The 21799-nt window shown below is 46.9% G+C and overlaps 1 protein-coding gene across 3 annotated transcripts in view; it reads right to left on the minus strand.

Annotated features, from left to right (window-relative positions):
• The window catches only part of ZC3H12D (zinc finger CCCH-type containing 12D), a 48929-nt gene that overhangs the window by 4827 nt on the left and 22303 nt on the right, over positions 1-21799 (minus strand). For 2 of the 3 annotated variants that reach the window (XM_090041192.1, XM_090041183.1), the window contains exon 6: positions 17286-20446. In XM_090041192.1, coding sequence (XP_089897318.1) covers positions 19407-20446 — 1040 coding nt within the window. In that variant the 3' untranslated portion in view covers positions 17286-19406. Of the gene's footprint in view, positions 1-1098; positions 1258-1517; positions 1797-3753; positions 3801-17285; positions 20447-21799 lie in introns of those variants that run through there. The other variant, XR_016441603.1, reaches the window with a different exon arrangement.

Consider the following 21799-nt stretch of genomic DNA (forward strand, 5'->3'; position numbering starts at 1 on the left):
ATTCTCATCCACCCACCCCTGTAACCTGTCTAGGTTCGATTGCAGCCTATTCCTCCCTTCCAGCATTCCCACATCCCCCCACATCTTAGTGTCATCAGCAAATTTGAACAGGGTGCTTTTTACCCCCTCATCCAGGTCACTGATGAAGATGTTGCGGACCCGAGGACCAAGCCCTGGGGGACCCCCACTACCCACATCCCTCCAAGTCGAAAATGACCCGTCTACCACCACTCTCTGGGTGCAGCCCTCCAGCCAGTTGGCGACCCATTTGACTGCGTAGGCATCGATGCCACAGTTCCCTGGTTTTTTAATGAGACTGGGGTGAGAGATGATGTTGAAGGCCTTCTGAAAGTCTAGAAAGACTACGTCCACTGCTACCCCTGCATCTAAGGATTTGGTGACCTGGTTGTAGAAGGCTACCAGGTTGGTCTGACAGGACCTACCTCTAATGAAGCCTTGTTGGTTGCCCCTAAGCATAAGCTCCCCCACTGACCCATCGTGAACGTGCACCAGGATAATTCTCTCAAAAAACTTACCCAGGACTAACTGGCCTATAGTTTCCTGGGTCCTCCTTCCTCCCTTTTTTGAAAATGGGAACCACATCAGCCCCTATCCAGTCCTCTGACACCACACCAGAGCACCATGAGTGCTCATAAAGCCATGCCAGGGGTCCTGCAATGACCTCAGCTAATTCCCTCAGCACTCTGGGGTGGAGATCGTCTGGACCAGCTGATTTAAATACGTCCAGTCCTTCCAGAAGTTCCCTGACTAGATCCCATGTGGGACCTCTGCAAGACATGCTAGGAAATCTGGTTGTCAAACCAGATGACAAAGCTAACCTATTTAACAACTTCCTTTCCTCCATTTTCCTGAGCAGGGACTGGATCAGCCCCTGTAATGGGACCCCCGCAGGCCCCAGGGGAGGCGCACCCAGGGCTAGGGTCAGTGAGGATCTAGTCAGGGAACTTCTGGAGAGACTGGACATATTTAAATCAGCTGGTCCTGACGATCTCCACCCCAGAGTGCTGAGGCCCCGATGAGCCTAGTTTAAAGCCCACCAGAGGAGATCCGCCAACCTAGAAGAGAACACACGCTTACCTTTGGGGCAAAGGTGGAGCCCATCCCACCCGAGCATGTCTCTTGTCCTGATGTGCGGGTCATTGTTCAGAAAGCCGAAGCCTGCCTCGAGACACCATTCCCGAAGCCTCCAGTTGGTCTCTCTGATGCAGATCTTGTGTTGTCTTCCACGTCTGCTCACTGGTAGGACAGAAGAGAATACCACCTGTGCCCCTTTTTCCCTCAGCACGCCCCCCCCAGAGTGTGGTGGTCCATCATGCGGTGATCAGGGCTTCTCCTGGCCGCATCATTAGTACCCACATAGATTAGGACCATGGGGTAGTAATCGATGGGCTGGATCACAGCCTGGATCGTCCCCATCCCGTCCTGAATCTTTGCTCCAAGCAGGCAGTAGATCTCGCGTGTTGAGGGGTCCTGGTAACAGATGGGACCCTCCGTACCTCTCAGGATGGAGTCGCCTATGATGGTCACTCAACGTTTCCTCCTCTGGGTCTGCTTAGCTCCTTCGGCCAGTTCAGAGCGTGCAAAGTGTGGAGTTGCCTCCTCTCTGGAGGTTTCCTCCTCTCCTGCAGTGTCACCAGGGCCTCGTACCTGTTCTCCAGCCAGACTGGAGGAACTGGTACTGCTTTGCTGTGAGCAGCCCTGGTTCTGGAGGGGACCATCTGCCACTTTGCAGTGGAGGGCACCTTCCAGGATGCTTCTTCCTTGGGTGCATGGCCCTGCAGGGAAAGAAAATAACCACCAATTTCATCCTCCGCCTCCCTGATTCCCCTCAGCCTGCTAACCTCCTCCTGAAGCTCCCTCACCCGTGCGTCGAGGGCCCTAAGACTGGTGCCTGCAGGACAGGTGTGGGGGCCCTTTGCCCCCCTTGGCCCTGCTGGGTATCCCCTACAGGCAGGGGGCGGGGGGACGCCAGCTCCCCCATGGGCTCTGTCTGGGTGGAGGCCCCCTGAGCAGGGGCCCTAGCAGCACTCAGCAGCGACCAAAATGCTGGCGTGCATCCATAGATGCTTCTCGAGCAAATCCCGGGACGTCATTCTCCCCTTGTACTCGGCCTTAGTGAGGCCGCAGCTGGAGTACTGCGTCCAGTTTTGGGCTCCACAATTCAAGAAGGATGTGGAGAAGCTTGAGAGAGTCCAGAGGAGAGCCACGCGCATGATCAGAGGTCAGGAAAACAGATCTTACGATGACAGGCTGAGAGCCATGGGACTCTTTAGCCTGGAAAAGCGCAGGCTCAGGGGTGATCTGATGGCCACCTACAAGTTTATCAGGGGTGACCACCAGGATCTGGGGGAACATCTGTTCACCAGAGCGCCCCATGGGATGACGAGGTCGAACGGTCACAAACTCCTGCAAGACCGTTTCAGGCTGGACATAAGGAAGAATTTCTTTACTGTCCGAGCCCCCGAGGTCTGGAACAGCCTGCCATCGGAGGTGGTTCAAGCACCTACACTGAACACCTTCAAGAGTAAATTGGATGCTTATCTTGCTGGGATCCTATGACCCCAGCTGACTTCCTGCCCTTTGGGCAGGGGGCTGGACTCGACGATCTCCCGAGGTCCCTTCCAGCCCTAATGTCTATGAAATCTATGAAATCTATGACACCATTATATAAGTTGCTGTTTGTTTATATTTTGTGTGGTGCCTTCGCCCTACCTTTGCAGGAGTCTCCTTCCTGGCCCTTCTTGTCCGCCCACCGGCACGCTCTGTTCGTGTGGTGCGGCTTGGGAGACGGCTCCCTACCAGCTCAGCTAAAAGGGATCTGGGGGGGCTTTCCCTCTGGATCCAGTTCAGCTGTGCTGGGTCCCTCTGCCCCACTTACCTTTGGGGGATCAGCTCTTGCTGCCCCCACTGCTGGTTCTGCTGCTGCTGCTGTTGCTGCTGCGTCCGCCTTGGGTCAGGTAAGAGGGCACACGTGTGTGCGGGACACATGTGCCTAGATCCCTCCTCTCCTCCCTGCTCCTGGCTCCCAAGTGCTGGGGGCTATGTCAAACTGTCTATAGACTCAAATCCCTGTGCAAGGGATTTTCCCCCCTTGCACATCTGCAAGCATAGAGGATAGAGGATTTGCCACTCTCCCCCTTGTGTTTGCAGACACACAGGGGGGAAATCCCTCTGCAAAGTCTGGCTGAGTGGGGGAGAGCAGGGTTTTTCCCCACCCAACCAGACCCATGCATCTGGCTGAAGAGGAAGTATTTTTCCCCACTGGCCGGACCTGAGAAGTACCACAGAGGTAATAAACATCCACTGCAATAAAGCAGTAGAGTCTATGATCACCTGTTGTTACACCACTGCTTTTCCTTTCATGAGGTGCAACAAAAGGTATTGACATGTATTTGTTCATTGCTACAACATTTTAAAGCAGCGCCCACGAGACATCAGGTGATATCTTTCACCCCCAGGTATCTGGGTTCATTTCAGTAGTATGCCATGGATTTCTCATGTGACTTTAGAGAAATTAATATCTTTCTGTATTTCAATTCCCTTACCTGTAAAAATGGAGATAGCACTAGTTGTTTTTCCATTTTGTTCTATCCTGTCTTGTCTGTTTAGATTTTAAGATCGCTAGGACTGGAGCTCTCTCAAAAGTTTGTACAGCATAACAGCATTTTCAGTAGTTATTGCACGACAAATACTTTTGTATTTTGGCAGTACAAAAGCCACAGGATAACTTACCATTTATTCTAGAAGCCAGATTGGAATTCTTAGTGCAGGCACCATTGCTATGAGGAAAAAAATGTTAATATTTAGTGAGCTGTAGATTTGGCAGAAGAGAGAGTATTGCTTGATGCCATAATCTTTTAATAAAGGCAGTATTTTGAGATGCTCATCTTACCAATAAGTAGGGACCTACTGCACTCAATTCGTGCATTTTATGGAAACTGTGAAATCCAGGATTGTTTACAAAATCTGCAAAATCAACAACAACAGAAACTCAATAAAAATCAACTGCTGGTTCCCCATGGCTGGGAAGGGAAGGTGCCAACTGGCAGAGCGCCATGAAGGACAGCAGACAAGATGATGGCTGCCCCCTCATCCACCTCCCCTCCACTGGGGCCTCTCTGCCAGTCGGCACCAAATTGAAGGGCAGCCAGCAACCAAGGTGGTGGCCATCCCTCCCTCCCTCCCCAGACCTCTCCGCTGATCAGCACCAAGGGGGTGGGACTGCCACAAAATGCCTGTTCAATTGGCTCTGCATGGCATGAGTGGGCTGTGAAAAACCCTTTCTCTCACCATGATTTAAGTAGGTCTTGGATGTAAGTACTTGTCTGCAGTACCATGATTTGCTATTACTCATCATCACTCAGTGATACTCACAGAAGCTGCAGGCGCTTGGAGACATTCATAGTCTTGTTTCTGGGGAGCAGACTTTTACAACATAGCTGTCGATGCATTTCTAGTCAGTGTTTCATGAAGAAAACATTTGGTTGCTCATGCAAGACAGTACTGGTTATCTATTTGATTTGTAATAATACCATGCAGTGCATTGAAACTAAGGTAAGGTATTTAAGATCCAAAAGTATCTCTTTTTCAATTAGTCTTTGAATTGTCTTGGAATAATCTCAGTGAAATAGATGATGGTTGGTTTATTTCTTCAAGGTGATTTTTTTCATCCGCCTTCCTTTGCTCTTTTCCTATTCGTGGCTCTGCTTCTCCAACATCTAGATTCTTTTTTCAAGACAATGCAAACATTGATGTCTGAGGCCCAAGGTATTATGTAGGATGCGCCTATGTGCTAAGGGGGAATTGGGACCCAGCCCACCTGGATTCCTGTTCTCTGGAAACCAAGAGAGTTAAGATGATGCAAATGAAAACTTCTGAGACACAGAAAATACACAGAAAAGCACATGCTGTCTCCACAACACAAAGCTACACCCTGATCTAAGCAGTAGCTATTGGGAGTGGTTTGGAATAAATGGTACAAATGTCAAGGTACTCTTCTGCACTGTGGAGTCTTCCATTCAGGCTGGATGCCTTTCTGGAAGGCATGCTTCAGTCTAGCACAAGTTACTAGATTTAATAGAAATTCTGTGGACTTTGTTATACGGGAGTTTAAACCTGGATGGATCTAATGATCCTTTCTCACCTTGAAATCCAATAACCTTTGTATAGCTAGGGAGCATGTAGAAAATATGGTAGATGTTACATGCTTTCTGATTAACCAAAGTAGATGTATAGAACAAACTTTTGTGAGCCCAAGCTCACTTCATTAGATGCGTCATTGTGTTCAAAGGAATTGAATTCCATGCAGCACCTCCAGCTATGTTAGGTGTAGTTAGGGTCCCAGAAAAAAGGGCTGGAAGGAACCTCAGGCATGTCTAATCCAACATCTTCTCCCTCATTTAAGTCAGGACACAAACATTTGTCTAACCCAATGGCTCTCAACCTTTTCTGTATCTGGACCCATTTCCCAAGGTCAGTGACTTGTCCATACCCCCCTGGCCCTGCCAGTGCCTGACCCAGAGTCACCTGCCCCCTTCTCCTCCTCCCCGCCCCTCACTCCCAATCTGTAGCCCCTCCCCCTCCCCGTCCCCCCCCCATCAGCATCAGCCATTTGGGAACTGGTCTGTAGTATATTGTGGAAGAACCTGTCTGGCCTTCTTTGGCCCATTTGCAGAACTGATTCCATGTTATGTGGGGATACCAAGAGGTCTGTTACATGGGCCTGATTTGCCCTCCAGGCATCCACACTACATTTCTTCTCAATGTATATTGCTGCAATTGGGCACCTCTGTACACAAACAGAGCAGTATTCCCCCACCACCTTTTTCTTTCTTTTCTTTTTCTTTCTTTTTTCTTTCTTTTCATTGGTGAAAAGGACAATTTTCTTGCTATTTTCCAGCTGGTCTAATAAAAAGTATCATTCTGGAACCAAGACTTCTAGTTTTTTATAATACAATTGGGATACCCAAAGCACGCACTGACCTTAATAAATAACCAAATTTTTCCCAGACTGAGAGCTCAGCATCTTGCAAACATATGGGATCATACACCTGAGGAGAGGGGCCTACATTCTCCACTGGCAATTTTATTCCCCACAACATGTTAGCTTCATGGCAGCTTAATATCTACATTTCTCTCCTCTCCTGCCAGGCTGAAGCCAGTTCTCCTGTATAAATTATTCAGCCTAAATAGCTTTAAAAATCTTCAGTTTTTTTTCAAACAAGTCGAGTGCTCCAATTCTACTGAATTTCCATATACAGCAGAATTAGTATAAGTGTAGAAGAGTGGCAGTCTGTGTGTGCTTTTCTGCTCGAAATAACATTTTAAGAAGCTTCTGTATTTCTTTGAATCTCTGCCTAACAGACCTCCTATGGGGGGGTGCAGAACTTTGCATTTCTCATTCTGATGATGTTTTGGGTAATATTTATGATTGTTTGCCAGGAGCTCTGTATTTTTTGGCAATAGCACATCGTATCTTTTAAGTTTGCTTCTCTGTTGCAGTTTCCCTCACACTGCATGTGGAGCAGTCATTGAATATACCACAGCTTTGCAGGGCTATAATAGATTCTGTGCATAAACATATTGAGTTTCCTTTAAATTGCAGGATGTAGTATGCTTTCTGCAGGACATCTTAGCATCCCACATACCCATTTTGATGGAAAAAACTTCCTCCCAGTTCTCCTCATGTCTTGTTTTGTTAATTTTATCTGGTCTGTGTTAGCTTTCTACTGGCCCTGTCCATATGCAACCCTTCTGATTGAAAATCTAGGAATAGCATTGTCTGTCATTCCATGTGTTATCTATCTTTCTCCCATTCCCCCCCCCCACCAAACCCTGTGGCACAAACATACATATAGCTGGAAATAACATTTTAAAAGGCACTAATGGAATCCAAGCCTGTTTCTTATATTGTTCTATGTAATAATAACTGGATTTTCAGACAACCAAATTTTATGCCACTTTCTACTGTGCCTTTTATCAATTATTCAAGCCCTTGGGAGCACAGATATTATGCTCAGTGGACTAATTCTGTGCACATTAACATGTCACGCAAAAAGTGTGCTGATGTACTAATGCACAGTAGATTAGTCCAGTGAGCATTGAGTATCACACAAAAAGCACTCATCTGCACCAATGGGCAGTAGGGCTAATTACAGCACATTAAGTTACTACCAGTTATTATGGGCACTAAACTTAATAAGCAGTAATTATGGTGCATTAATGAACATGTAGACATGCCCAGCAAGCAGGCTGTCATTGGCAGCTGTTTGCTTTGCTATGTGTTATACATAAAGACATTTCTGGCTGAATCACTGCTGTAAGATAGTGGGAATGTCTACACGAGACACTTGCTTTGCAGTAGACTAATTAGCTGCACAGTAAATGTCTTGCCATCTACACATGCACCCTATTAGGCTGGAGTAAACTAATTTATTCTGCAGCAGGATAGTACTTGTAAATACAAGTGCTTTCCTGCTTCAGAGTAAAAAAAACTCCTCAGCAGCGCACCTGTAGACCCTACCCCGGCTGGGTGCTTACCACCCAGCCATGAACTAAAGCACCCTCATGCCTGCCAGCCTCTCTGCAGCTAGCCCCTCTGCATACCTGGAAGCAATAATAGGCACATGTAGATGTGCCCACTGACTTCACTCAGTATCTTACAGCAGTGAGTACCAGGGGTTAAATTTACATAGGGACTGAGGCCTGTTTAAACTCGGAGATGGCCTTCTTTACGGTCATTTGACTTCTCAGAAAAGGCTACTGACCAAGTCTAGATTTGAAGTGGAAGGAGGTGGAATCAGTCTTCAGCCATGTCAGGCCTCTGTCAGGCAAGAGAGATCAGCTTCAAGACTAATGCTGCAATTGGGCAGTCAGCACATTGTTAAAGAAAGGCGATATGCTCAGTAACATAGTGCAGGGAGATGTTCACTGTCAAGGACTTGGTAATGGATCAGGCATGAAACAGAATGAGCTGAACATGGGATGCATGGGAAGCTGCTAATGTGTCAGCCTGAATCAGAAAGGAGTGGTCACCCCAAGGTGGGAACAAGTAGTACATGGATAATAGCTGAGAGATGGAGAAATGAAATTGTGGCATTTCCCAATCATGGAGGGGAATGAGGGCAAGAGGAGTGGGGTGCCATGGCTGTGAACAGCCAGACCTAGAATGCCCTCCATTTGCGGGATGGGAAGGTGCTATTTGGAATAAGAAGCTCACTGTTCAGAGTATGCATGTTATATGTTACTGTAGCTGTACATAAGCACCACAAGAATGTGCTGGGTCAGACCACAGCTCCATCTAAGCCTTGTTTCTCACAGTGGCAGAGGGTGATGCTAAAGGAAACAGTATTTATGCAGGGTGTATCCAAACTGAGCTGTCTCCTGTTCTTCTCCTACCACTGCCAGCATTCAGAGACCCAGGGGGCACATCTACATGTGCTATTAGCACAGAACAATAAACTGTGATTCATATCACATTGGAGTTTATTGATCCTGGGTGTTGCATCTTCATGTGCCCCTGGGACCACAGCACACTGAGCCAGATCACAACAGCCTCAGCTGGCAGAGGACCCAGGGCTTCTCCAACCCAGCTCAGTGTGCTGCGGAGGGGCTGGCTGGGGCACAAGGGAAGCTTGTACACTTGACATTGGGTGCTCCAGTGCAGGGAGCCTTTGCACTGTGGCTCAGCCTTGTGCCCCAGCCAGCCCCATCAGCATCTACATGTGTGTTGCTGTGCACTAAAAAACACTGCTGCAGCATAGTACTTGTATTTACAAATGCAGCCGTGCAGCAAAGTTAATTGGGTTCCTGGGTCTAATAGGGCTGCACATGTAGACATTGAGACTTTACTGCAGAGCTAATTACGCCGCTCCAAAGTAAACATCTCATGTAGATGCACCCAGGGAGTCCTAGTTTGAAGGCTGCACCTCTTAGTATGTTTAATCCCCACTGATGGTCCTATCTTCTACGATTGTGTCCAGTCTCTTTTAGGCCCTGGTTAAATTATCAATCTCCACAGCACCCTTTTCAGGATCCCTGCCTGCCATGACTTTTGCTTAAAACTACCCTCTCTGTTGCTTATTTCTGTCTGACCTGCACACCAGCTCTGATTTCTGAGAGGAATGTGGCATCAAATCAAAGCAGTTCAGCTGCTGCCACACAGAACGCAACGTGGGGGGAGAGAGTCTGTTCAAAAACTTGTCCTAACTTTGATTCTGGTTGCAGAGTCAGCAACTTGGTGTGGCTTGCAAAGGGAGCTTTCCTTTTGCCAGAGGCAAAAAAGCACAGTTTGTTCAGTAGAGTAATTCTGCTTATAACATATAAAAGACTTACTGTAATGGGCTGATAGCCAAGGAATTTTTAAGCCATAATGATTTTTTTAGTAATAGTAGCCACCCACGTGGCTTTGTAATAACACTAAACTGCACTTATAGAGCACTTTTAATGCAAGAATCTTGGCCAGCCATCATGCCTGTATAGTTGCAGTGGCTCTTACAACCATTTCACTAATGGGCAAACCGAGTGAGTGTCCACATTGCAGGATGCAACAGAGACATATCTCAAGATATATAGGCGATGCCTTGCCCAGAGTCGCATAGTAAATTAGTTGGAGAGTTAGGAAAAGAAGAGTGTTTGAAGGTGTTAATGCAAAAGGTGATAGCCATGGAGTAAGTGCAATTGCATGCTGTGCTTATGCCATTGTATTCATGGGAGTGTGCATGTTATGCACACAGTATCAGCTGTAAAGCTGGAACCAGTCTGTTAAAGGTTTTCACCAAGGCTGAATTTTATGTTTTGTTTTATTTGTGGAGCTGTTTAGTGCTTGTTTGTATTCTCCTAGGAACAGAAGAATTTTTAGGCAGGAAAGAAGCCATATACTCCATCTTGTTCTGTTTAAGCGTTTGTGATAAATTCAAATACTTCCTCCTGAACTCTGTGGTGGATTACATGGAAAGGATAGTTTGAACAGGAACATAATCTCTTTGTGTTCTGTAATTACAATTAGTCCTAAGTGTAAATAAAGGGCACAATTATCTAGTTGGTTTATGGGCTTTACTCAGCATTCACTGGGTGCATCTACATGAGATATTTACTGCAGAGCTTATTAATTTGCTCCACAGTAAAGTCTCAGTGTCTCCATGTGTGGCCTTATTAGGCCTCAGTAAACTAATAAATGCCGCCATAGGATAGTTCAGTAATACCTCAGTTAACAAGTCCTCTGGGAATGAAGCTCCTTTATAATGAAGTCGGACATTTTTTTTGCAAAAAAATAAAAAAAAAATTTTGAGGCAAATGCAGATTTCTCATTTTACCAGAGAAACCTGCAGATTTTGCAATGAGCTCCCTGCCAGCCTGCAGGGAGCTGGGAGGGAGCACGAGAAGGTGGTGAGACAGGGGGCACCACGTGCATAGGTACACATGGCCCCAGGCAGTCTGCAGAGCAGCTCCAGCAGGTACCTGGGGTGGGGCAGAGGGGGATTGAGGGCCCTGTAGGGAGGGAAAGAGGGAGCTGGGCAGGGCTGGGGATGCTGCCCAACCCAGCAGGGCTAGGGCCCAGGGCCATAACATGTGGCTGGAGGACCCTAGCGGGAAGCAGGATAGGGCTGCGGGGGGGGCTGGCTCCCCACTGCCATGTGCACTCCCAGGGCACAGGGGGGACCCGCACCACCCTATCTGTGCCTAATGATGTAGCAGAGAGACCTGTGCAGCTCCCAAGGAGTTTCTCTCTTTCTGGGAGCAAAGGAAGGACATCAAGGGGACTTTTCAGATTGCTGGTTTAGATCATGTGAATTTATTTGCTGTGTTAATGGTCTTCACAAGACACAAGTCTCTTAAGAAAACAGATACACACTTCTGTTGAGGAGTTCGTGACCCTTTACGGAGCTATTCCCAAAGACACAGAGTCCCTGTCTGTCTCAAAATTTATTCAGCATGCTGGGCACCCTGAGCGAACTCAGAGGCCCCAAATAAAACAGTTAGAGGCATTTTATAGTTTACAGACAAGATGCGCGCGCAGGTGGGAATTTTCCACTGTGAAAGAAAACAAGATATCAGGTCAGTTTGAGAGACCCTTACTTGGTTCAGACTGGTTTTTGGCTACATGCTTATTTTTGAAACGCTAACTAATCCTTGATTGCTTCAGACTTTAAGACGACTAAGGTTTAGTCATTCCAGAGTCTTATCAGGCTGTGTTCGTGAAATGCTGAGTCTTGCTTTGTAGTTGATTTCTACAGTATTATCTATGATCTTGTTAGAAAATTTCTACACTTCCTTATAAAGACTGTCAAAGCACATTTCATTTCCTTCTGCGAAGGCCTGGAAACCAGGATGTGTACCTAGCAATGAGCTATGAGAGCGATTAGAGTTCCTCACCTTGTCGAACATGGATTCATGGATTCGTTTTCATCTTGGCAATTTGACTTGGACTCAAAACTTGCCTAAGCTGTAGATACAAACTAACAGCCTCTTTAGAGCTGAAGCTACCTGATTTTTTTCCTGTTTATAATCCCCACCTCATCCCCTGGGTTGCTAAATCCAGGAATAAACTCTACTCTTAGAAAGTGCTAAAGACTGTGTAGCAAAGAGTTGAGAGCTAGGGTTTGGAATCCCAGATGTTTATTTTGTGGTGTAATAATGAAATTTTGGCTGCTTTCTTGGGCTCTCCGCCAATGGCAGTGCTGTTTTAAAGCACTTGATGACATAATGCTGCTGCCGTGCTGCACTTAGAATCATCATTAGAAAAGTCTCTCTGCTTATAGACGAGCTGAGAGAGAACAGATCCTGTTAAGTATCACAGCTTGGTAAACTATGGAAAAAGTAGTCTTATGAAGGTGCTTCCTCAGTGCACTTTTTCCTCTAACAGATTCTGTGACTAAACTTCACTGCAGTTTTTATTTACCAGCTTTTATTAAGAATCAAGTTAAGGTGTTTCCCATCTCTTCATTAACTTTGCAGCCCTCTGATGTTCTAAAACAAGATTTGCTGCTTAAGGCTGCAGAAAAACAAAGAAATAGTCTATTTATGGGCAATTCTTACCCATAACCCAGCGTTACCACCAAAAGATATTGTTCCATTTACTTTTTATTTGAATTTCAAAAGATGCCCAAGATGCGTGTCAAACTTGCAGTGCAAATTTCACGTGCATAGTACGATGATCACCTGCTTTGCTATAGCTCTCACTGAACACGTAGTTTGGGATTAGTGTTTTAGCTGGGCATACAGAAAATTACATTACATTACGCACAGTAGTTTGGAGTCCGGTAATATGGCTTAACGGCCAAGCAACCTAATTTCTCACTAGTCAGATGGGACCGTTAATGTGAGCATTAAATGCAAGACATGGTAGTTAAAAAAAATGCATTGCAAACTTTTGGATAAGTGTACATGGACTTTGTTGCAGCAGCACTGTGTAAGAAGAATACTCTATCCTGTTGTGTTTTATTTTAGCTTCTAAGCTTGGTTTTGTATTTCTTTTCTTGTTTATGCCTGTAGGTAACACATGGGTTTCTATCAAATGCTTATATGAACCTTATGCTACAGGTAGTTTGTAGGCCAGCTATTTTTTAAAACTGCTATGCGCCAAACACACAAGGAACATTCTTCTCATGTTAATAGAAGGGATATTTTAAAAACTTTTCAAAATTACTTCCCTGCCCCCACCATCACCACTTCAATATCTCATAGGAGATATGGGAGGAAATCTAATCCTGGATCCAAGATGTGGCAGGTGCAGCTCCAAGAGTATTTGCTGATTTTTGTGGGATGCAGGCTTGGTGAGCCTAGCTTCAACCATAACTACAGAGCCATCAGAACTGGAACAGCCTTGTGTCTGGGGCATTTGTAAACTGTATGTGACTCCATGTCTGGTGCATGCCTAGGACATCATCTGGCAATGATACTGAGAGTCTACAGGTTGTGTGACAGCATTTATGAAAACAAGAAGCCCCTATCCTAGCATTGCTTGAGCCTGAGGGACTTTTCTTCTGCAATAGACTGCCAAAGAGATAAGAAGACCCAAGAGCAATGTCACTGTAAAGTTACATGCTGCAATTTCTTGAAGGTTTGCTCACCATTTGCTTAATGGCAGTTTTTCTCTACTGTTGTGACAGAACCTGAAGTGGTCCATTTTGGTCAAGAACACATGGATTTGCTTACTGGGCTCCAGCCAGCTCTGCAGCTGGTTTTGTGCATAGGCCCTGGTAGGTGCCTACAGAGTTAATCAGGGGTTTCATGTGTGTCAATAGCACCTAGACATTTGACTCAGGTGCCTAAATGCCTCTTCAGCATTTCCAGGCTTTATGGCACTCCTAGGTGTCACAGCATTGATCAGCAGGGTTTCAGATGGCAATAGGCTGGCGGGAGGAATGGAAACATGATCAGACTGAATCTTGGGACAGAAAAGCCATTCATTATGGCTGGTGAAAAGCAAGTCAGGGAAAATAATTGACTTCTGGGTGTTGTTTCCCCCATAATCCTCTGGGCATGTCTACACATATTATTAATGCGCAGCAATAAATTGTGGCGCATATTGCACCAGAGTTTATTACACTCAGGTGCTGCATTTGAGCATACACCCAAGGCTGCAGCACATTGAGCTGGGTCAGAGCAGCCCTGACCAGCAGGGAACCCGGGGGGCTAGCCTGTCTGCCTGCCCAGCCTGCCAACTGGTCTGTGGACAGTCTGGCTGGGGCATGAGGGTGCTCCAGTGCAGGGCTAGCCAGCAGGCAGTCTCCACACTGTAGCATCCTGGTGCCCCAGACAGCTCTGTCAGCATCTACATGTGCATTGCTACAGAGTAAAAAAATGGCTGTAGGCTAGTTGGATTACCAGCAGAGTTAGTTTACTCTATCCTAATAGGACTACACAGGTAGATGTTTACTGCAGCGCTAATTAGGCAACTGCAGTGAATGTTTTGTGTAGATGCACCCTCTGGGTCCTAAAAAGTAGCATCAGAAGCGAAATGCAATGATAGGAGAGAAAGAGGCAGCAGCCTTGGGGCTCTGGGGAGGCTGACTGGGTCTGGGTAACAATTATTCCAACACCAATTCTCTTCAAAGCCCAAAGCAGTCATTCCATTCGTCTACTCTTTGGCTGAGCTCCGTCTGCTTTTGTGCTGTTAAAAGCAGGGCTAGGAAAATGGGAATTAGGAAAAAAAAATAAAAGGCCATCAAAATTGTGCTCAACTGCAGCTCGGCAAAATATGCCATTCATGCAAACTTCTAGTTCTAGGCAATATGGACCTGTGCTTTGCCAGTACGAAATCAGATCAGTTTAGTACGGTTATCCAGAAAAAACTTCCTCACCGTTACAACAGTGAGGCAGTGAAACAGACTGCCTAGGGCCATTATGGACTCTCCATCACTGGAGATGTTCGAGAGGAGGCTGGTCAGTCGCTGATCAGGGACGATCTAGGTGCAGCCATGCCTATATTCTACTATGTGTGTTTCCCATGTTTCTGGGCTTTGCCTGTTGCCACAGCCCTCCCCCTCTCCCCTTTCTTGCTACATGGATCAGGGTGTTTTTAAGCCTTTCCAGAGGTATTGGGTATTGGGTACAGCCAAGGCTTGGGACTTTGACTGGGGTGTGCCAATGCTTCTGCTGGGATCAAAGCCAGAGGTTCCTGGCTCGAGGGTCTTGCCCCTCCATTCAGGATCGAACACATTGCCAACTTTGGGGTCAAGAAGGAATTTTATCCCATGGTCAGATTGGTACGGACTGTGGAAGTTTTTGTCTTCCTCTCTGGCAAGGTGCCATGGCCCCTTACCTGGGCTCTCCTAAGTGTATATTGACATTTCATAGAAGCAGGACATTGGCTGCTGTGGTTTCCCTGATTGACCTGTGGCAAGTTAGAGCGCTAGTGTTGTGGCAGGGTTGAAGGTAGTTGTATGCAGAGTTTAGATTATGGATTTGTAAGGGATGGTTTGGACAGGGCTGATCCTGCCTCAGGCAGGGGGCTGGACTAGATGAGGTCTGGAGGTCCCTTCCTGCCCTACTTCTTCACTATTCAGTGGTTTCAAAGGTGTCACAGGAAACACAAATCCTAGCCAAGGAGTTCCAGCCATCCTCCACACCTTGGTTCTAACTCTATAACCTTGGGTGTAAGCCAGCAGGCTCCAGTAGCAAACATTGACCCCCTGAGGAGGAAAACCTCCTGCTCTGCTTCCAGTGAACATGGGGCATTGTAGTCAGAAATAATCAAAGTACATCTGCTGCATTTACATAAAGCATGTAGATTTTAACAAAAAAAAGTTACCAGAACCCAAATGTTCCTGGAGTAAATAGTGTGACCTGTAAAAAAACAGGTTTTAAAGAGTAGTAAGTTCTCTCTAACTTTCTACATAAGAGAAAAACAGGCTCTTTGTCTTCATTTAAACTACAGGGCATGGAGTGGACTGGGTCTTGGAAATGGAAACAGCTGGACTTTCCAGTGACACCATACTCCATTTCCTTCTCCTTACTCTGAAGCCTGTAGTTGTGCATGCAGAGTCAGAGAGGGAGAGGTCAGCGGCACTGTCTTGGTGGTCGCTACTCAGGGTAAGTACAGACTATTCGAAGCCACTGGCAGAGTCTGATTTTCCAATATGCACATGGAGGTTAAACGCTCACCTTCCACCCTACCATTGAGAGTTTTTCCCTCCATAAAAAGCAGTTTGCTCAACACAGTGAGCAACAAAGAGAACATGTAAGACACCTGATCTCCTCGTCCCTTGGGGTGGAACACTGTAGAAAGCCACTGGACTAGGGAGGGTCAGGTCCTTTGTGGGCTTTGCTTGTGTTATACTGTCAGCAGCCAACATACCAGATTATGGGACATGCTTCTCCGATTCCCCAGACAAGCGGTAGGTAGCACTCTGTGTTCACAGAGGGACTCAAGCTGTGAGACTTGCCAGATCTTTTGGATGGGGGGATAGGGTGATGCTCACACAGCACATACAGGACTGACTATGATACTCTTTGAGCAAATGCCCTCAAGGAGGAACACTGGATCGACTTAAGAGATCCTTTACTTCTCTGCTGCCTGAGGGAGAGAAGAAGTCAGTCTGTGCACATGCTTGTGGAAACACGTGACAGGAATATTTAGACACCAAGCCAGCATTAGGGAAAATGGTGTCCTGGGAAAATCCACCCCACTGTGCTCAGAAGTGTCTGAGTCAGTAAGTCTGTCATCCAGGGGTACAAATGTGTGTGTGGTCCTCACCTCATGCTCTTTTGCAATGCTAGAGCCTTTTCCGCTACTCACACATGCAAATGGTGCATTTTGGTGGTAGCCCCCGCCCCAACGGAAAGCAGCAGCCCTGAGCAGAAGGCTTTGGCTGCGGTGCCCACGGAGATGGCTCCCTCTGCAGCTCGGAGCCAAGGAGCACTTGAGGCGCACGGAGGTGGTGCTGAGCACATGGGCAAACAGAAGGCAGCTGGAAAGCGTGGCACAGGCTCCCCGGACACCTCACTTCATCCTCTGCAGCTCCCCCGCCACCACCAGCTTCCCCCTGCCGGCCTCACCACTGCCACTGCCACCCTCCACTGCCAACCGATCCTCATCCCCCACGTCCTCCTCAGCAGTGGTCCTGCCCAATGAGGTAGCCAATCTGCATGCTGAGAAGAACATACTCACCGCCTCTACCCGCACGTCTGCTCTTATTGGTAGGGATCTAAGTTGTGGCGAGTAAAAAGGGATGTTTGTGGTCCACGCAAAGAACCCATTTCTCAGCCTTTTCACAACAAGAGCATCCCTTGCCACCGATTGGCCAAGAGGGCCATGTGGCCCCACCCCTCACCACGGATTGGCAGAAAGGGGCAGGACTGCATGACAGGCAGCCCTCTCAGCCAATCAGCAGCAAGGGGTTGGGGGAGTGGCCACCCTCTTGGCTGCTCTCCTTGGTGCTGGTGGCTCCCCACCTCCCACCCCCTGGCAGGCTGCAAAGCTAGGGAGCCAACCCACTGGGGAGCCAGCACTTTATTTTTAGTAAGTTTTTGTTTTGATTTCATGGACATCAACAGATTTCACAGCTTCCATGAAATCACAAACTAAGTAGGTACCTAGTTATTGCTGCTGACACTCACTGCTGCTTCTGGGAGATGATGACTTGTTGACGGCAGTCGCCCAGCTCCTGCTGGAGGCAGAGGGGTGAGAGGAAGCTGCCTGTCTCTGGAAGGAGGGACGCTCACAGACTGTGGACATTGGAGAGAGGGAGTGAGGGAAAAGGGTGGCCTTCCCCCACACCGCTCCCCCTGCTGAGCCTAGCCGGCTCAGCAGGGAACCACAAGGACACCCTGGGGAAAAGGGTGGCACTGCATGTGTGTGTGTGTGGGGGGGGTGCCCCCTGTCCGTGATGCCCTGGGCAGTCTCCTACATCTGCCACCCCAAGGCCAGTTCTGTTTAACCATATTAATTGGAGGAACTGAGGTTAAAAAGTTATTTGCCAGATTGAAAAATGTTTAATTTGTACTTCAGTAATCCTACAGCATCTCACAAACATACTCAGACTTTGGTAAAATTCCCAAAAAAACCCTTCCAGGGTCAACTTTAAGATAAGAGATTTTGTAACCTAAAGAATGACATGGAATGGTGCATAGCTTACCAAAATCAACCACGTTGGAAAGGAACACAGTTTAAACAGCTATATCCACAAACCAGCTATATCATCACATTACAAGGCCATATTTGGAACCTATTTGGAACATAAAAGGTCAATATTTTCTTGCATGAAAAACATAATGGGTTTTTGGCTCACTATCTTTATTGTTGTCTGCTGGGAGGTAGGGGGAGGGGGAAGTCTAATGGGGATTTAGGATAAAGACCCTAATCAAAGTTTAATTTTCATGGCTTAAGTACAGTGTGGCATAACACTTACTGTTAAGATGGTAGTATTTATTATATCAAGAGTGGTGGTTTAAAATGCTCTTTTGAAGTATGCCTGGAGTCCACTTCTGATCTCCCTGTCTCCAAGCAAATTTTTTAGTCATTCACTGGGGATGGGACTGGGCTGGTGTGAAACTTAAGTCATGACTTAAGATGACATAGAACAATAAAGAGCCATCTGCCTCATAGCCGGGAGGCTGAACTACTGTTAGACAACATACCATATTATGTGATTAACACTGGTGGTGGCCTATGTCTACAAAGTAATGTCCATCTGCGCAGGGCTCCCACGTAGCAAAGTTTGCCCAGAGCTTGCAGGGAGAATGATTCAAATGCAGTAACTAAGCCTGTAGGCTAGGATTTTAAAGCTGAACTATTGTGGGGCCTAGGGATGTTTGACTCATCCTCCTTAAGTTGAATACATCTCCTTTCTCAGAATAAATAAGAAGGATTTTTCCTTGTCTGAAGTGCCACCCCCTTCAAGATCAGATCAAATCATGCAGTAACATGTCTAGGATCAACTGTCCCAGGTTTCCAATGACATAGATTTTCAGGTAGCTAAAAGAGCGGGCATTATTTCCTGTCATTGCTCTGAATTTGCCAAGCACAGGAATGGCAGATAGAGCCTCACTCTTCTGAGCCAACTACTATCACATAAGCAAAGTAAATGGAGGGTCAAGACAAAGAAAAACAAGTCTTTGCAAAACAGAGAAAAGTTGTTTTTTTGAAGTACTGATACCCTGTGGTCTTCCCTGGTCAGTTGTCACACTTAAGTCAGTCAGATTTTTGGAGGGGATTTCCTTAAAAAGAATGTGCCTCCTTTCATGAACATCCACCTTACTGTTCTCAGAAGTGTCTGCATCAGTAGGTCCATCATCCAGAGGTACAAATGTGTATATGGTCCTCACCTCGTGCACCTTTGCAATGCTAGAGACTCTTCGAGCAGATCCCTAATGTGCATTTTAAAGGTACTTAACTCAACTTTCCCACCTCAGAGACCTGTAACAAAGCATTAGGAGCCCAAGGAGCAAGTAAAAGGGAGAAAAGTTAAAGTCCCGAGTGGGTGAAGAGTCTGTCAAAGGCCTGCCACAGTTGTGGTGCCTGCATGCTGGGCAGGGTGCTATTTCTACTGCTGCATGGTCAGAGATACCTGGCACCTCAAGAGCTGGGGGAGAGAAGACACAACAGCCCCCTCTCCATAAAGGCTGGCAGTGTGCACCTTCTGCCTGAGGAGGATTGTGCAGTGTCCCTCTGCACCTGATATAATTGGTAAAGATTGTGCCTCAAGGACTGAATTACTCCCTGACCCACAGTCCCCTCCCTCCCACCTCCTCCAGATGCCAGTGGCTGCCTGTCACAACTTGATGCTGGGTGATTTGCCCAAGGCTATACACCAAGTTGCTGCCTGAGCAGGGAACAGGAGCCTTCCCTCTCCCTGGACACAGCTCTCCCCAGTGGGGCGAGGTGTCCTGCATTTTTTGTTTCTGTTTTTAGGCATCGAAGCAGGGAGAGAATCTCCACTGCTTCATAAATTCCTGTACCTTTGAATTAGTAATATTAAGCTAGACACATCCTCAAGATCAGGGTACAAGGACATAACTCGATCCACATCGTTATAGGGGAACATGGAGCAGAGCACTGTATGGATGCGTGCCCGCTCACCAGCCAGAGGACCCGGAGCATGGCTCTGCAGGAATTCACCATGTGGACAGCCATCCACCCTGGGAAAGGAGCCAGACCGCTTACCAGACTCTAACGGAAACGGCTGAACTGGAGGCTGGCTCAATAAATACTTTTGGTACCATGCATCTTCATGCTTGCTGTATGGAAAGGGGTCGCTCAGGGGAGCCATGGAAGAATACAGGCCTTGTCTGGCCTGAGAGCTGTTAGGGACATAAAGGATTCGCTGATCCTGGACTGCTTGTGTCTGCATATTGCAGCAGGGCTGAGCCCCGCCATGAGCTGGGTACCTACCCAGATGAGAACTTGGGTGGAAACGACAGCCCTGTAAGCACGTGCATTCCACGCTGTGGTGGTGGGCAGTGAAGTATGAACTGTGTCTATGATCCCAGCACTGATGAGGACCGTCCACCCTGTCCTCAGCTTGCACCGTCCCTGCTGGCCCACTTTCACTGTATATGTGGTCACCAAGTGATAACATGGAGAGCTGCTTTTCCATGAGCCTTTGATCTCTCAGTGGGTCTCGCAGAAATGACCTTTGTTCAGGTTCCAGCTTGTTTTGGGACCTGTCTGCCCAGGCCCTCCCTGAATCCTCCAAGTAGCTCCTTTGGGTCCACTCCACACAGTGGGGATTGACTGTAAAGCTCTGCACAGAGCTGTTTCCCCTCACGCCACTGGATTCCTGCTGCCTCTTGGGGCAGGTGTCATGGGATGCGCTCTCTCCTCTGTCTGTAGGAGGGGTGGTTTTCAGCTCTTCCTCTGCCCCCACGCTTAGTAAGGAAGCCTTTGTTTTGGCTCGGAGCTCATCAGCAACAGACAGCTGAGCATGATACTGCCTTTCTGGGTGGTAAAATTTGCACTTGCTGCCATATGTGCATTTTTTCCCTGAAAGAACAAAACAGAATGATGTTTGCATAAACCTAGAGGCAGGTGGGTTGGGGGGGGGCTCAAGAAAATAACACAGAATTATGGTTTATTGTTTTATCTTGCATTCTTTTGAAGCCTCCCTTATTGAGCACTTCACAAAAGTTATGTGGTAATCAACCTACCAGCAGCACTCCTTGAAGCAGGGACATGCTCTTTGCTGTTCCTTTTTCATTCTTTTGGTACCTGACTTAACAGTTGCTGATAGAAAACTGTTAAGTCACCCCTGGGAAAACATTTTTCACAGCTTCATCTCTGATCTCACTGTCCTTGTACTCAAGGGACTTATAAAAACCTTCAGGAAACGGGCCTGGCAACAAAAATTAATCACTCTACTGGACACTAAAAAACAGGGTCTTGCTCTTTCCACTAATGTTTGTGCTTCCCAGGTAATAACAGCCCTCTTCCTTTTTGGTCTTAATCTTTTACATAATTAGGTTTATCTATTTCTACTGGTTTTACTTGGTTTGTAGATACTTCTTGTAACTTCTCTTTTCTCCCCAATTATCTGCCCTCTTCTTTTTTTTGGTGACCAATTTCATATACATTAGTGGAGTTAAAAGTAATTATTCTACCCAGTATTTAGCTTAGGCTGTATCTGCTTTTTTCTCAAGCTTGAGAAAGGGCCTCTTGATCTAGAAAGATAGACTAACTTCTCTCCCAGATGTACAGTTACCAAGAAAATTCTGCCGCTTGCATATTTCCTGGACCATCACAACTACAATGCCACAACAGCAGCATGGTGGAGCAGTAGTGATGCAAGGTAAATAGAAAATGGGACACATACTAACGCCAGAAATCATTCAGCTTATAACCACAAGCCAGGAGCCAGTCCCAGGCACAACCTGTACTCTCTCTGGCTGGGATTAGCAGTGGATCCCTTCTGGTTTCTTTGGTGAAGATGATGGGTCCAGATGATTAAAATCCTCTCACTTAGCTACGGGCTCTTCCATCTATATCTTCTCACATATCAGTAGGTGCTGGGAGGAGGAGCAGGGCTTACCATTACAACGAGGTTAAAGGACCTTATTTCTGAATGAACTCTTATCCTTCTGTATTACTGCTAGCTAAAGAGGGGCCCAGAGCAAAAACCCAAGATTAGATTAGAATATTATACAAGGAAACTCAGATGGAGAACCACATTTGGCCAGTATGGCATAGACCTATTTGTGGATCACCTCAGTGCAGCTGGGTGAGGGAGATGCACAACAGGAACCCATAGTTGTCTTGCTGTTCTGAGTAGACGAGATTGAAGGATATGCTCTCAGTGCAGAAACAATGGCGTGGGAGGAGCTAGCTTTTCATGGTCTTGTA

Source organism: Crocodylus siamensis, chromosome 1 (genome assembly GCF_052110815.1).
Source record: "Crocodylus siamensis isolate JL-2025a chromosome 1, ASM5211081v1, whole genome shotgun sequence".
NCBI lineage: Eukaryota > Metazoa > Chordata > Crocodylia > Crocodylidae > Crocodylus > Crocodylus siamensis.